General features: G+C 39.9%; 2 protein-coding genes across 3 annotated transcripts; both read right to left on the bottom strand.

Annotated features, from left to right (window-relative positions):
• Positions 1-306: 306 nt before the first annotated feature.
• parietopsin lies at positions 307-3735 on the bottom strand. 2 transcript variants are annotated; one of them, XM_039808573.1, is made up of 5 exons: positions 3307-3735; positions 3051-3086; positions 2216-2544; positions 1812-2057; positions 307-1688 (listed from the first exon to the last, which is right to left on the bottom strand). In XM_039808573.1, the coding sequence occupies exons 1-5, from the start codon at positions 3482-3484 to the stop codon at positions 1572-1574; spliced, it is 906 nt and encodes a 301-aa protein (XP_039664507.1). In that variant the 5' UTR covers positions 3485-3735; the 3' UTR covers positions 307-1571. The 2 variants fall into 2 exon arrangements, with proteins under 2 accessions (XP_039664507.1, XP_039664506.1); XM_039808572.1 differs by having other exon boundaries at positions 3051-3735.
• A 141-nt stretch (positions 3736-3876) lies between these two features.
• Positions 3877-12763, bottom strand: nt5dc3 (5'-nucleotidase domain containing 3). The gene is made up of 14 exons (XM_039808571.1): positions 12481-12763; positions 11473-11657; positions 10560-10634; positions 10413-10468; positions 10081-10171; positions 9850-9987; positions 8894-8954; positions 8589-8691; positions 7983-8084; positions 7744-7825; positions 7550-7636; positions 5457-5597; positions 5301-5365; positions 3877-5193 (listed from the first exon to the last, which is right to left on the bottom strand). Exons 1-14 carry the CDS (start codon positions 12761-12763, stop codon positions 4929-4931), a joined length of 1734 nt encoding a protein of 577 aa, XP_039664505.1. The 3' UTR covers positions 3877-4928.
• Positions 12764-13175: the final 412 nt, after the last annotated feature.

Raw genomic sequence — 13175 nt, 5'->3', positions numbered from 1 at the left:
ATTTCAGTTGGCCCTCTCTCTCACTGCGACACTTTACCGAAATGGGCTTTATGGCAGAGTGGCCAGACGGAGCCTCTCCTCAGTGAAAGACATGACAACCTGCTTGGAGTTCGCAAAACAAAGCTCTTAAAGACTCTGAGAAACAAGATGTTGGCTGATTGGAATCAATTTTTAATATTATATTTTTATAATAGATATTTTTTGTCAGTTTTTGGAAAAATAAGGATATATTGCAAGGTTTATTGTGACAGAATCATTAATTAATATTAATCATAGTTTAATAAATATAATCGAATAATTGCCCCCATAAAGAAATATGAACCAATTAAAACAACATTTCAATGAAATAAAGTAGACTAAATCAATAAATATCACTCTTAGATAAAATCATCAACTATTGAAGAGTGGATTAAATCCTCAGCCAAAAATGAGTCATCCTAGTTGCTAGCACCAACTTAACAGTTACAACCCTCTCCTAATTGTGTTCTCTTACTTCATCTTTATTCAGTGATGCATATCAATCTTCAGTTCTGGTGACTCAGTGTGAGTTCAGACGTGTGCCATATAAGACACATCATCCTGTGTTTGAATCATGCTCCTTTTCTGAACTGTCTTCACAAATGTAAAAATAATAATACAAATAAGAAATTGACAGACCACAGAGTAGGCCAGGCAAAAGTCTTTTACTGCCTGACTGACTTCCCATTATAATGCACAAGCTGAGATGTGCAGCAGGCTCACTTAACAAGTGCACCTACATTTCCCATGTTTTTGATTTTGTGGGTTTTGCAGAACTGATATATACTCATGTTATTTGTATGCATTAGGACAGCTGCACAATCGGAGAGAGAGAGCATATTATGTTTTGCAGCTTCTCTGCAACTGATAAATAATTGTACTGAGTAAATCCTGTATTCACACAGGTGTTTATGTGCAATGTGAGTGAAATTATGCCTGTATACACTGCAGCAATCTAATATGTGTGGGAAGAGGCACGAGTTGGCACGACTTGTACATTATTTGGCCTAGCTGTCAGTGTTGATGACATGATGGAGCTGTCTATTGTTGACATTGATTTTCATTTATTTACATAATATTGGATTGTTTGGGTCATTTCCCACATGCATACTGTACAGTACACACTTGCAAACATCAACATGAAAAATGTAACAGTCACAAGTCACAGAAGAAAAAACATCTTACTGAATACTCTTATTGTTCTAGAAAAATGGGATGGACAATAAATACAGGATTACCTTGCAATATAATGAAATAATAAAATGCCACAACAAAATAGTTTCAGATGAATCAACCCAGCTCCTATATAATCCTAACAAGTTAACAAAATAAGCATTTTTTTCCAGATGGATTGGATTGGATTGCATTTATTTTGTCCACCTCCTCAATATCAGCTATCAGTCTCTGTGCCGATTCTGTTCTCACTGGGCTACAGTGAAGACCTCTCTGAGAGACATGGGCCTGTAGATGTGCAGGTCTGCCTGACTGCGTCCGTGATGGGGCACCAATAAACACTGACAACCATGGCAGCTTCTTGTTTTCACTGGAGAAAGTCACAGAGGCAGTACCTTGCTGTGCGAGTTGACGGAGCGCATGTTGATGCTGGCAGTGGGGAGCACATGGGGAATGTAGCGGCCGCACGACAGCACCTCCAGAGCAGCTTCACGGAACTGTTGGACACAACATTTAGGAAATATTTGAGCATTGATTTCACATGCAATTCTAATCTTTTTTTCTTGTGCCTATCTGTGTGAATTTCAATTTCACAGAAGATATACACTTCAGCTGCTTACCTGCTTGTTGGTAAGGAAGTAGATGATGGGGTTATAGACAGGGCTGGTCTTGGCAAAGTACATGGGCAAAGTGGCGACCAGTGGAGGGATGTAGAGCTCTGGATCCACGACTACCACCACTGACAACGCCGTGTAGGGCAGCCAGCAAACAAAATAAGATATGATCATGGCCAGGACCATACTGATGGCTTGATCATTCTCCTTCTGGCTGGAACGCCCACCCTGGAGCTCCACGCTCCTGTTCAGCTACGAGTAGAAAGGAAATTTGACACCCATTAAAAGTGAATAGCTTGTTTAGTCTGTAGGTGGTAAATTGCAAACAGATAAGGATGGGGGGCTATGCATTTTAAATCTAGCCTAGTTCTAATGGTGTGAAAGTGTATCAGAAGCCATCATGAGCCCACCTTATTCATGGATGTGAGCACTTTGGAGTAGCAGTAAATGATGACTATAGTAGGAAAAATGAAGCATAGGAGTGTGTAGAAGATGAGGTAGCTGTAGTTGTTCCACGATCTCTTCTCCCAGGCCAGAGAGCAGGAGGTCTGGATTCCTTCAGGTCCGTAGGAGCTCCAGCCAAATAACGGAGCCACCGCCCAAAACAAGCAGAAGAGCCAGACAAATAGCAGCCCGGCGATGCTTCTCCGCATGCTCAGCTTTAGACCAGCTCTCGGCTTACACACCAAGTTGTACCGCTCATAGGCAAGCAGGGTCAGAGTGCAGAGAGACACCAAACCTAGGAAAGGGAAATAAATTAACAAAACAAAAATGTCAGCTAAAGGTCCACTTGCTAGCTTTTTCTGGAGATTTTAACGACATCTCATGGTCTTTCTCAGGGTATGGAGCTTGTTCAGTTGTCATAGCGAGCATCTCCAATATCTCCAGAACAACTGAGCAAACTCCATCAACTGAGAAAATCGTGGTGTACCCAAGTGTACTTTGAATTACAGTTTGTGTCCAAAGAATAAACTTCAAGTCAGCAAAAAAATGTTTTTCCAAGAAATAAACATGACATTTGCCAAATCTGATAACGGTAGACATTTTCATAAAGCATCAGAGGCCTACATAAATGTGTGTAAAGTAAACATTCTGAGATTAAGTGCAGTGAAATAATAGGATCAATATTTTAGCTTACAATTATGTTTGTTGTGTTTATAATGACAGACCTCAAGGCACAGAGAAAACAAAATTGCTCTCAAAAAGTGTATACAACATAACCTGCTCTATCACAACTCCACTTACCAAAATAATTAACTGCAAATCCTTGAAACACGCAGGCTGTGTCGCCAATAAAGAAAAAGCCGTGGTAGTTAGTGATGGTGACGACCAGGGATCCGCACAGGCCTATCATGAGGTCAGACACCGCAAGGCTGAGGAAAACGGTCATAGGCTGGAGTAGAGACGGGTTCCTCAGCATCACGGTTATGACGAGACAATTGTTAAAAACTGTTAACAATGTGTTGATGAACATGAGGAAAGAAATTATACTGTAGCCCACCCGAGGGAAGATGGTGGGCGTAATAGCCATCACCTCGGCGTAGATGGATGGATGAGAGCCAGAGCTGCTGTTGCTGTCCATGGTGCCTAAATGAAGTCCAGCTTTGGTGAAACAACTGTGAGGGCAGACACTGAATCCATGGACACTCAGGAGGACACAGCGTCATCGATCTTATCATTTCTGATCCCTGTTAAACCACTCAGCTCTGATCAAATTGTGCACCTGCCTGATAAGAGACAATTGCCCCAAATGCAATATGGTAAATTGGTCTGTAACACGATTTGAATGGATTAATCCTAACAAACCCACTGCTATAATGGTAATTGGAAAGTTGAGGGATATAAAGGAGGGATGAATTAGTCCTGAAAACTAATTTTCAAATTATAAAATGTTTCTTCCTTTTGTTGTTTAAATACAGCTGACAGAGAAGGAATAAATACTGTAGTATGCAAATGGATTACACATTCAACAAACATATACAGTACCTGCTAATTAAATCTTATTAAATAACAATTATCCAACCGTATGAATTTGCTTTAAATTCATGATATAAGCACTTGGCTCGGATCATAAAGCATTTCTATTTTAATAAATAGCGAAATAAGAACACACTTCAACACATATTTACTAACTACTACAGAAATGCAAATAAACCATGAGGTTTTAGCCACTGGCATTTAAGAATTCCCTTTTTTCAGATTAAAAATCAAATATATTCATCTCAAGTCTTCGTTCCAGCACTTGTGAAAACATTTCATGCATTTTCTGCAGAAGTGTCAAACCCATGAAAGTCAAATACAACAGTTGCTAAATGCTAAATATAGCAACGATGCTCTATTTTTTGCTGACAAACGGACATTTCTCATGTGCTAAAATAAGACATATAGAGGCTGTGTTGTGTGGAACTGGTTCAGAGGTACAAAGATCTTAGAACATAAATGTGCAGCGCGTATCACATTGTACAGCTCAAAATGAAAATAACTAAGATGCAAAATTTAAAAAAGCTAGATTACCATATATTACATTAGACTACTACAAAAATATACGCATTGGAGTAATGTGAAAAATACATTAAGGCAACAGAGTTTGTAATGTAAATGTCACATCTGAGTATTCCCATTTCACTGTTTTACAGATGCAAATGATAGAAAAAGCAAAGATAATCTTGTACAATTCATACCAGATCCATGATAGACATGATGTGTGACTGCCCCCTATTCTTTAGACTGTGCAGCATGCAGCATTTTTGCATACTTTCACAACAACCAGTGCATTCAATGATTCAAATTATTTGTGATTAAAACTATAAAATACAAGGTGTCCATGTTTTAAATTAAAACGTCGAAATGCTCTTTCGGTCATGTGTCATTTTGCTTAAAAAGCACTAAATCTACTGGTCCTCTTTAGGACTGAATTCTTTGAGAGGAAGTATGTAACTAAGTAGTTTTAAGCTTAATAAACATTACCAGTTTGTACATATCATAAAATGTGGCATGCATCTTCAAAAATGCCATATCTTAAAACCTAACAAATACTAATTAAATCAGCAATTTAGATTATCCAATCCTAGTCTTTATTTTTTAACCTTGTCTTCCTCTCTCTCTCACTCTTTCTCTCTCTTTCTAATCGGACTCTGCTTTGGTCCTGCTGAGCTGTGAGGGGACGCTAATACCAGCAGGACTGTGTTCAGGCCAGAAGGGGGACTCGTGCTGCAGGGGAGTACGGCGAGGGAAAAAGGTGTGCTGGAAGTCATAGTTGAGCAGGCAGCTGATGGAGGCCATGTAGATGTCAGCAAAGCGTGAGAGTCGGCGTGAGAAGTATGTGGGGTTGTGGTACGTCCGGAACAGACTCCCAAACTGAGAGTTGAAGATGTCCTTTGTCTGTGACCTGCCATGCAAACATTCATACCATCAAGATACAGTTCGATCAGTTCTACAAGATCTCAATAAATGATCAAAGCTGCTCTTGATTGCTTAAGTAATTATCTCCATTACCTCATGGCTTCTCTTTCTCTGATCCACTCCTCAACGACAGCTTGAGATGCTGGATCCCTATGTACCTGTTTGGGAGCAGTGCAAAGAAGTTAAGCACACCGATTGAGGATAGAGGCAAAAAGGGAAAAACACAAACGTCTTTATGAGTCTCCTGACCTGCATCTGTTCGATAAGTCCAGTCAGTGCCTGTAACCAGGCCATCATGTGCACGTACTGCTCCGTGTTCATGATCTTGATCTCCTTTCTCAGCTCAGGGATGATGGCGCCCGTCCTCCAGCCATGTTTCAGTGTTAGATCCTACAACACAAAGGACCAGAATTTTCAATAATTTAGGAATTTACCTGTTTGTGTTAGTATCTGAATCATGTTTTTACATGCAGGAATTAAGCAATAAAAAGGGAGTGCTACAAACAATACACTGGAGTTGGAGGATTAAAGTACATATCATATAGTACAGCCTGAATTTGAGTATATTGTTGCTATTATACCACTGTGTCATTCATTTATGATTACCAGTTGAGACGGTTTTAAAAAGAAACCTTATATACGGGTCTGAGCTCGTCACCGTCATCACCGCACATTAGCCTAGCAGCTAGTGGAGTTTCCTTTTGTTTATAGCTTTATCCCGATAAAACAGCACAGTTGAATTTCAGCCTGCATGCACGTTTCGTAGCCTAACACAGAGCGGCTTATATTAGCAGAGAGAGCAACAAGTTAGCGAACTGCCAAGTTGCCCTTTCTGCTCTCTGTCTGCTCAGCTGGTAGACAGGCTGCACTCGGCATTGTCGGCAGACAATTTTATTTATATTTTACATTATTGACAAAAGTCTGTGGAATGGATCAACAGAGATGAGAGAAACTGTTGTGGCCCTAAATGGCAGCAAAACTCAGTAAAGACTGAAATGGAAACACTGTGCTGCAATCTTTACAGTCTATGGCTGCAACGTATGTTGTAAGGTTTAAGCCAATGTTTTTTCGGAGGTAACGCCATTCACTTTACTGGCAGTATTGACAATAAATAAAGCCACCGTGTCTTGAGAAGCTCTAGCTTGTTGTTTTATTGTTCACTTTTAACTCACTTTACATCAACTTTGCTATCTCTTTTTCCTCTCTCTTTTCCTCACAGTGGCACTCATACGCTACTCTCCGTTACCGCTCGCTCTCCTTGCGCAACCACACGGGCACTGATGTCACTCACTTAAGGTACCCTGCCATTCTCGCTCTAACTTACGCTACTCTCATGGGTTGCGGTTAACCGCCATACCGTGGTGATAATGTTGCTCCTTCACCGCGGTAAGAAAAAAACTACCGTCACAGCCCTAGACACAACAACACAACTTTTGTAAATACTAACAAAAAAATAAAAATAGTTTAGCCTTTAGTAGCTGTGTTTGTTGTTCTACGAGCCCAGGTTAGTTAAGCCTTGTATCAATAAGTAGGAAGTATGTAAGACGGGCCATTGACAAACTAAAAGCTAAAATGGAATTTTTTGGGGGTTTCTTTAATAAAACTGCATAAAGCAGAAATAAAATATTACTCCATCCCTTCCTCCCCTTAAGTCCTTAGTAACTCAGAGATGCTTCTGTCCATGGCCACTTGCAGTAACAATCTCATTCTACAGACAGAGAGGCTGACTGTAAGCTGCAGTTAAACCACAAACGCCATGTTCCATCTTTCTAAATAAACAAGTTGACATGTTTGACAGCTGGCTGCCTGACACCAGCAAGGCATCTGCATTTAATTACCATCATTTACAGCTGATCAGACACATGCATATATCTAAGTCATAACTCACTGTAAAAACAACTGATGCTAGTTTGAGGGGCAGCGGTTGGCAGGTTGCTAGGTATAAAAAGGTAAAAAAAAGGTGCAGTGTATCACTGCTGTAGATTTGATAGGTGTGAATATTACAATACACTGACTAAAATGCCTGTCAACCAAACCCAATGCAGAGCTACAGTAACTGTGGTTTAATGCATGAAGAATTACATCCTCAACCCAGTTATTTAAGTAGCTTTGTTTTGCTTCAATCATTTACTCAGCATCGCCTTATGTACTTCTTCTAACAGAACGTTAAGATTTAGACTGTTGCATATAAAGATTAGCGTCAACACTTTAAATTCAGGAGAAACACACATATCTTAAATCGGGCATGGTCAAAGCAGGGTTTCCCTCCAATCTTTCATAAAACAGTGTTTTGTGTAGTTATAATGGGTCCTTTGTTGTAAATATGCCTGGATGCTGCTTACTGCCAAGTCACTGTAGATGTGATCACCAAAGTAGAGCACTTTGGATCCTGTCCAGCCTGTGAGTCTCAGGAACTCGTAAAGGTTTCCCTATAGAGATCAAACACATGTTTAAAAAATAATGAAACATGTATTTTATAAGGTGTATTCAGGAGACATTTTTCAGGAATTTTAAACCAGCATGAATGGCACAACACCTGTTTGTAGATCTTTCCTTTTTCCAACTTGTGAATCCTGTCCCACAGCAACGCACCTTTGTCTGTCACTCGCCTGAAAGGTCTAGGGAAAAATACACAAGACACATCTTAGCCAATATTGGCAGCTCCCAAACAAAGATACACTACACTGGTAACTGCTGGCAGTGTGGCCCAGTGAGGCCCTTAATGGGATAAAAGAGGCACAGCATGGACATAGTATAAGCCACAGATGCACTTACTTTCTCCGGTCATTAAAGAAGCCAGGTTTGTCGGCCTGAACGATCACAACATCAAACAGGTCCTGCCAGTCCTTCCCAACAATGTAGTTCATTCCTCGGTCCCTGAGAAGGACAAAGATTCACATTGTCAGCAAAAAAAATGTTAAGATTAATTTATTTGGGCATTTTAGGCCTTGATTTGTGATAGGACCGCATAGTCAGCAACATTTTAAAGCTCATCAGAAAGGTACTATAAAAAAAGACTTGAGGGCTCAGCGATTCACCAGCAATAAAATGTCCATCTCATACTATGTTAGTACTAATATGGATCCGGGAGGACGTCAAGGTTGAAACATTGCATTGGTAAAGAGGTTTAATGTTTTTGAGTTCTGGGAAGCCTTTTTAGGTTGGATATGCATAGCAAGTCATTTTGTACAGTCAAGCCTGACTTCAAAAAAGGGTCATGGTCAATGACTTGAATGAAAAATACTTGCAGATGGAAAGCCTTTTGATGTGTGGAAGTTGAGGCATTATACAGTGGCACCCATTTAATATTAGTACACTGATAAAAGACATGTTTTATTAATCACAGCAACAACTACTTGCGCTCTGTTTGCTCACACTTACACAAAGTCAAATGGGCTGTTGGTAATGAGGAACATCTTTTTTCCATGCTCTGACAGCTTCTTCAGCACAGCGTGGCTTTGCTCACCATAGCAAATGTATTTCTCTGGGAAATGGCAAAACAGAGAGAGGGTGAAAGGTGGGTGCTGCTGATTTAATTTGCACAGACAAAACTGTTTTTTATTTTTATTTTTTTATATTATTATATCACATCCTCACTATTTCTAAATTAAATGTTTATGTCTTGGCAACAACTAAGTATAATTGCTTTTATCTCAAACAAAGTAATATAAATCAAAGAACATTACCAATATCTGCCTCCACGGCTCGGTACATAATGCCCTTGACGTGAACATCTCTAATGGCTTCCTGTGAAGAGGAAATAGTAAACAGTCCTCAGCCAGGAAGTCATGACTTCAGTGACACGATGTTAGCATTCAGCTCTAGTAGCAACACTTTGCTCTGTATATAAACTGTTGACTTGGAAGCACAAAGAAAGTGCATCTCTGAATACAAATTCAGTATGAAGAAAGCAGACCCTCGAGTTTAGTTACTTTGGTGACACAGTGAGTAAGTTTCCACCACATTTTCAAAAGTGTAATCTGTGCTTTTGAATCAGTGAAAGAGTAAATAGACTCTCCCTTTCAAAGTCGCACATTTAAAAGGAAGTTTATCATATACAAAGATTATTTGATGTACTCAAAAAAACAGGGTTAATGCTGAATAATAAATCAGGCTCGGCAGGAAAAAAAGATTTAGCGGGGTGTCCTTGAAAACATATAAGAGGCACTAATGGAAATAAGAGCGTAAGAGCTAGTGAGAGGGCTTTTTAATGACAGTGATCTGTCAAACACACTACAGTGTTACACAAAATAGACAGGACCAGCATGACAGCTGCCCTCAAAGGGAGACGCAGCGCTGATTTCTCTCCCCTCTCCCTTTGACGCAACAGAGCCACCAGAGAACAGACGCAGATGGCTGGAGGCGGGCTTACTCAACTAAAATTAGACCCCATTTTCAGAGCTAAAATTAAGATGGGATCGAATGGCTTGAGCATCACAGCACACTGCAAACATGTAAATACATTAACATGCATGTACATGTGGCTGGATTTAATGTCTCCACACACATTGACCCCTTGGTGATACAATCATGAGTGAGTGCTGTTGAATGCTGAATCAACTTGTCAGATTTTGCAAATATTGTATGCCAAGTTTCCCAAAGCACTGATCAAAGACGGTAGACAAATAATAAGATATTTCACCTTTACGTCTTTGTAAAGATGCACTGGCTCATAGTCGATATTGTGCCTCATGAAGAAGTCATTGACACAGGACAAGAGGCTCATCTCAGGCAGGGAGAATATGTCCATGAACTGTTTCATGGTGTGGCCATGGGAACTCTGCAGGACAGTGATGAACATCATTATATTCTGTTTTTTTTTTATTTCTGTAGCGTCCATCTTGTCATAGATAAGATAGGAAATGATCATTACCTTGCCATAGAAGTCGCTCATGTTCTCCAGGGGTACATGACAACCGTCATACATGGCAATTACTTCCTCATCAGGAACTGGATGAAGACCCCTGTAGAAGAAACATTAAATATCAAATCCTTTGACATTAATAGAATTCATACTAATGTCATGTGTAGCATGTGCAACTTCCTAAAAGTGACGATAAACTCCAGAAAAGCTGAAAGTCTGAAATGTTGAATGATTGCCTTTAACTGTAAATCTGTAGCCTGATGAGAAAAGCATACAGTGTTCTCAGTGAATTACTTATTATCCACTACCCTGATGTGAGAAGTAACACAGTGCATATATACCTGTATACAGTTCCCAACTGGATGTAGTGAAAAGCATCTATCTTCATCAGCAGTGCCTGTTTTAAGTCAAAAATTATCATGAATAAGCAATAAGCCTAAAATATAAAACTGTTAGTTTTTGAGTTAGATAAGGAAAGACCTTCTCACCTTCTGAACGTCATAGTGAAGTCCTCTGACAGCAAAATTAGGAATATACTCATAATTTAGCAGACCCTCTGGATACTAATATAAAAGAAAATCAAAAATTGGTATAATATTTGCAGTGACAACAAAACAGGGCATTAGGGTTAGGGATCTACTGAATCATAAAACAATTGGATTGCAATGGAGTACACTACAAGGCCCAGATCCACCTATGTAGGTAAAAACAGTGCTGGATGGTACAACACAGTAGCCCAGTTTCAACCTTAAATGTGGGGTGATTATACTGCCGATTATCAAAGTACTCTACTACTTGGGGTGGCAGTAGCTCAGTCTGTAGTGACTTGGCTTGGAAACCACCAGTTCAAATCCCACTCTGAAGTATGTAGCGTGGACTGGTAGCTTTCAGAGGTGCCCCCCCCCCCCCCCCCCCCCCCCACAGGGGGCAGGGGCCCCCCCCCAAAGGGGGGGGCGCCCTCCTATGAGCAGTTTTTTTTTCGCCCCGACAAAAAAAGAAGAAAGGAGGGGGAAACCAAAAAAAAAAGAGGGGAACACATAAAGAGAAAGCCCCCTTGCTCTGACATCTCTCCATAGGTCCTCTTTGTGTAAGTGTGTGAATTTCCCCTCGAGAGATATATAAAGTATGCTTTCCTTCCAACCCATTCAGCCATAAACACAAATTTCTACCTGCATCTTGTTTTTACTCTCTTAGCAGCTCTACTGAAAATGTTATGATTAAATGTCGCGCTCGATGGCACAGTGACACTATTTTTCTAGTGGGATCCTGATCTTATTTTTATGTTTTGTGTGTAATTCAATTATTTTACGAATCAATTACAGCTGAGAAGAATGATCCTGTCTGTATCTAAAAAAATAAGTTTCAATTGCCAGGTTTAAAAGGGTCACACTGTTCACACACCCTGTGGTTAGTGATGAGAATGTCCCGTGCTATGTTGAAGATGAGGGTGTGGAGGTTCCTGGAGTAGAACGCCAGAGTGTAGTCATAGTCGAAGCCATAGATCTCTGTGTCCCGCAGGCTCATCTCATTGTTTGCAAAAATGGTGTCAGGGTTAACTGAGTTGGCAGAAATGGCTGGGATCAAACCTAAGAGGGGAGAATGAGGTTATTTTGCTGTTTTCTTGCATCTGGTAACATTATTTGTCGATATGGCATATCTTAGGACAGAAGAACAACTGTCTTGAAGGTGGTGGATAAAGGCTTTTGATTTGGTTTCTGAATAAGGCCAGTACACAACGATATGGAGTACCTGCACATTAGACTTTTGCAAATACTGTTACTTATTTCTCAGTACCACCGCTTTCTAATGAATACGTATTCATGGTGTGTGAACTTATGATGCGTCTAGAGTTCAGTCTCTTCCTGCTATCCACTAAACAGATGCAAAATGTTACCAGATGCATGCATTAAATATGCATAATCCAGGATTATCAGTTTATCTTTTACTGTGTATTATGTTGAAAGTTTCTAATTTATTAAATAAATGCTTATAGAATTTAAACAAAGTTTTGTGTTGGAGTTTGTAACATTCCAAAAATCTTAATTTTGACTTAAATATTTTTATTTTCACTGTAAATGCATATTGGTTCAAAATATCGGTTATCGGTTTCATTAACTACTAATAATCGGTATTGGCCTTGAAAAAACAGTATCGGTTGATCCCTAAATAATAATAAATAAGATATTGTAGGTAAATCTTAAGTTGCATTATATTTTACAGGTGTATAAAGTATCATAGCCTATAGTTACAATGTATCAAGCCCACGGTATGTTCAGGGCGCGTTTTTGTTTGAGATGCTGCTAAATGTGAGGCTGTATAACTGGTCGGTGCAGTCTGCTGGAAACATTAGTCATAACAGGGTTATATATTAATGGAATGCTGCTGTTTCTGTTTCATCAGTGTCCATACCTTCAGTCTGCCTTTTGGTCTCATTGTAAACAGACCACAGCCTCTCTGGCATGTCCTGACCGTCTGAAGAGCTACTACAAACAGATGCTGCGTAGCTTTTGACTCTGGGTTCTTGTGACAGGAATTGACCGACTCCATGCGGTACCGCACCAAAATTCCGTTTCCATAAGCGAGGTGTGAATGGCCGGTGGTGTAAAGTCTGTAATACATTACAGAAAATATTCGCCTTCTGCAGACAGTTCTTGTGCTTCAGAAGAGACAGGGGCAAAGACAAGGGCGCCATGACTCTGATCTTTAGGGTGACAGCCCGGCGTCGCGGGGGACTTTCACAGATGAATGCATGCAGTTGACGCCGCGCTCGTCTGTAAATAATACCAGTGTCCTGCTTTTTACGTCACTTCCGCGTTTGACAAGACCCAGACAACCAACCAGCGAATCAGAGGCTGGTGCGTCTGGAGCATGGATGTATTGATTATAATTATAAGACTACTGTCCACCAAACAGCAGCGATATGTTACCAGTTCATAGACTTTAAATATTGTGATATAATTTAATTATGTAATAGGCCTATCATATTTACAGCCTATGTACCAGATACATTAAATATACATTAACCCAGGAAAAGACCCATTATACAGAGCTACTGTAATTATTAAATCACTTTGTGCTGCCTTTTTTCTATGAAAGGTGCTATA

Source organism: Perca fluviatilis, chromosome 8 (genome assembly GCF_010015445.1).
Source record: "Perca fluviatilis chromosome 8, GENO_Pfluv_1.0, whole genome shotgun sequence".
Taxonomy (NCBI): Eukaryota; Metazoa; Chordata; class Actinopteri; order Perciformes; family Percidae; genus Perca; species Perca fluviatilis.
Note: the sequence above shows the minus strand (reverse complement) of the source record. Positions and strands in the feature narration are given on the sequence as shown.

Excerpts from the sequence above, each read along its gene's own strand:
- nt5dc3 (XM_039808571.1), bottom strand. The coding sequence starts at position 12,763 with ATGGCGCCCTTGTCTTTGCCCCTGTCTCTTCTGAAGCACAAGAACTGT. Across the intron at positions 7,826-7,982 it reads TTCTTTAATGACCGGAGAAA|ACCTTTCAGGCGAGTGACAG; the intron begins GTAAGTGCATCT and ends ATTTTTCCCTAG. Across the intron at positions 5,194-5,300 it reads AGAGAAAGAGAAGCCATGAG|GTCACAGACAAAGGACATCT; the intron begins GTAATGGAGATA and ends TTTGCATGGCAG.
- parietopsin (XM_039808572.1), bottom strand. The coding sequence starts at position 3,387 with ATGGACAGCAACAGCAGCTCTGGCTCTCATCCATCCATCTACGCCGAG. Across the intron at positions 2,545-3,050 it reads ATTTGCAGTTAATTATTTTG|GTTTGGTGTCTCTCTGCACT; the intron begins GTAAGTGGAGTT and ends TCCCTTTCCTAG. Across the intron at positions 1,689-1,811 it reads ACTTCCTTACCAACAAGCAG|TTCCGTGAAGCTGCTCTGGA; the intron begins GTAAGCAGCTGA and ends TGTGTCCAACAG.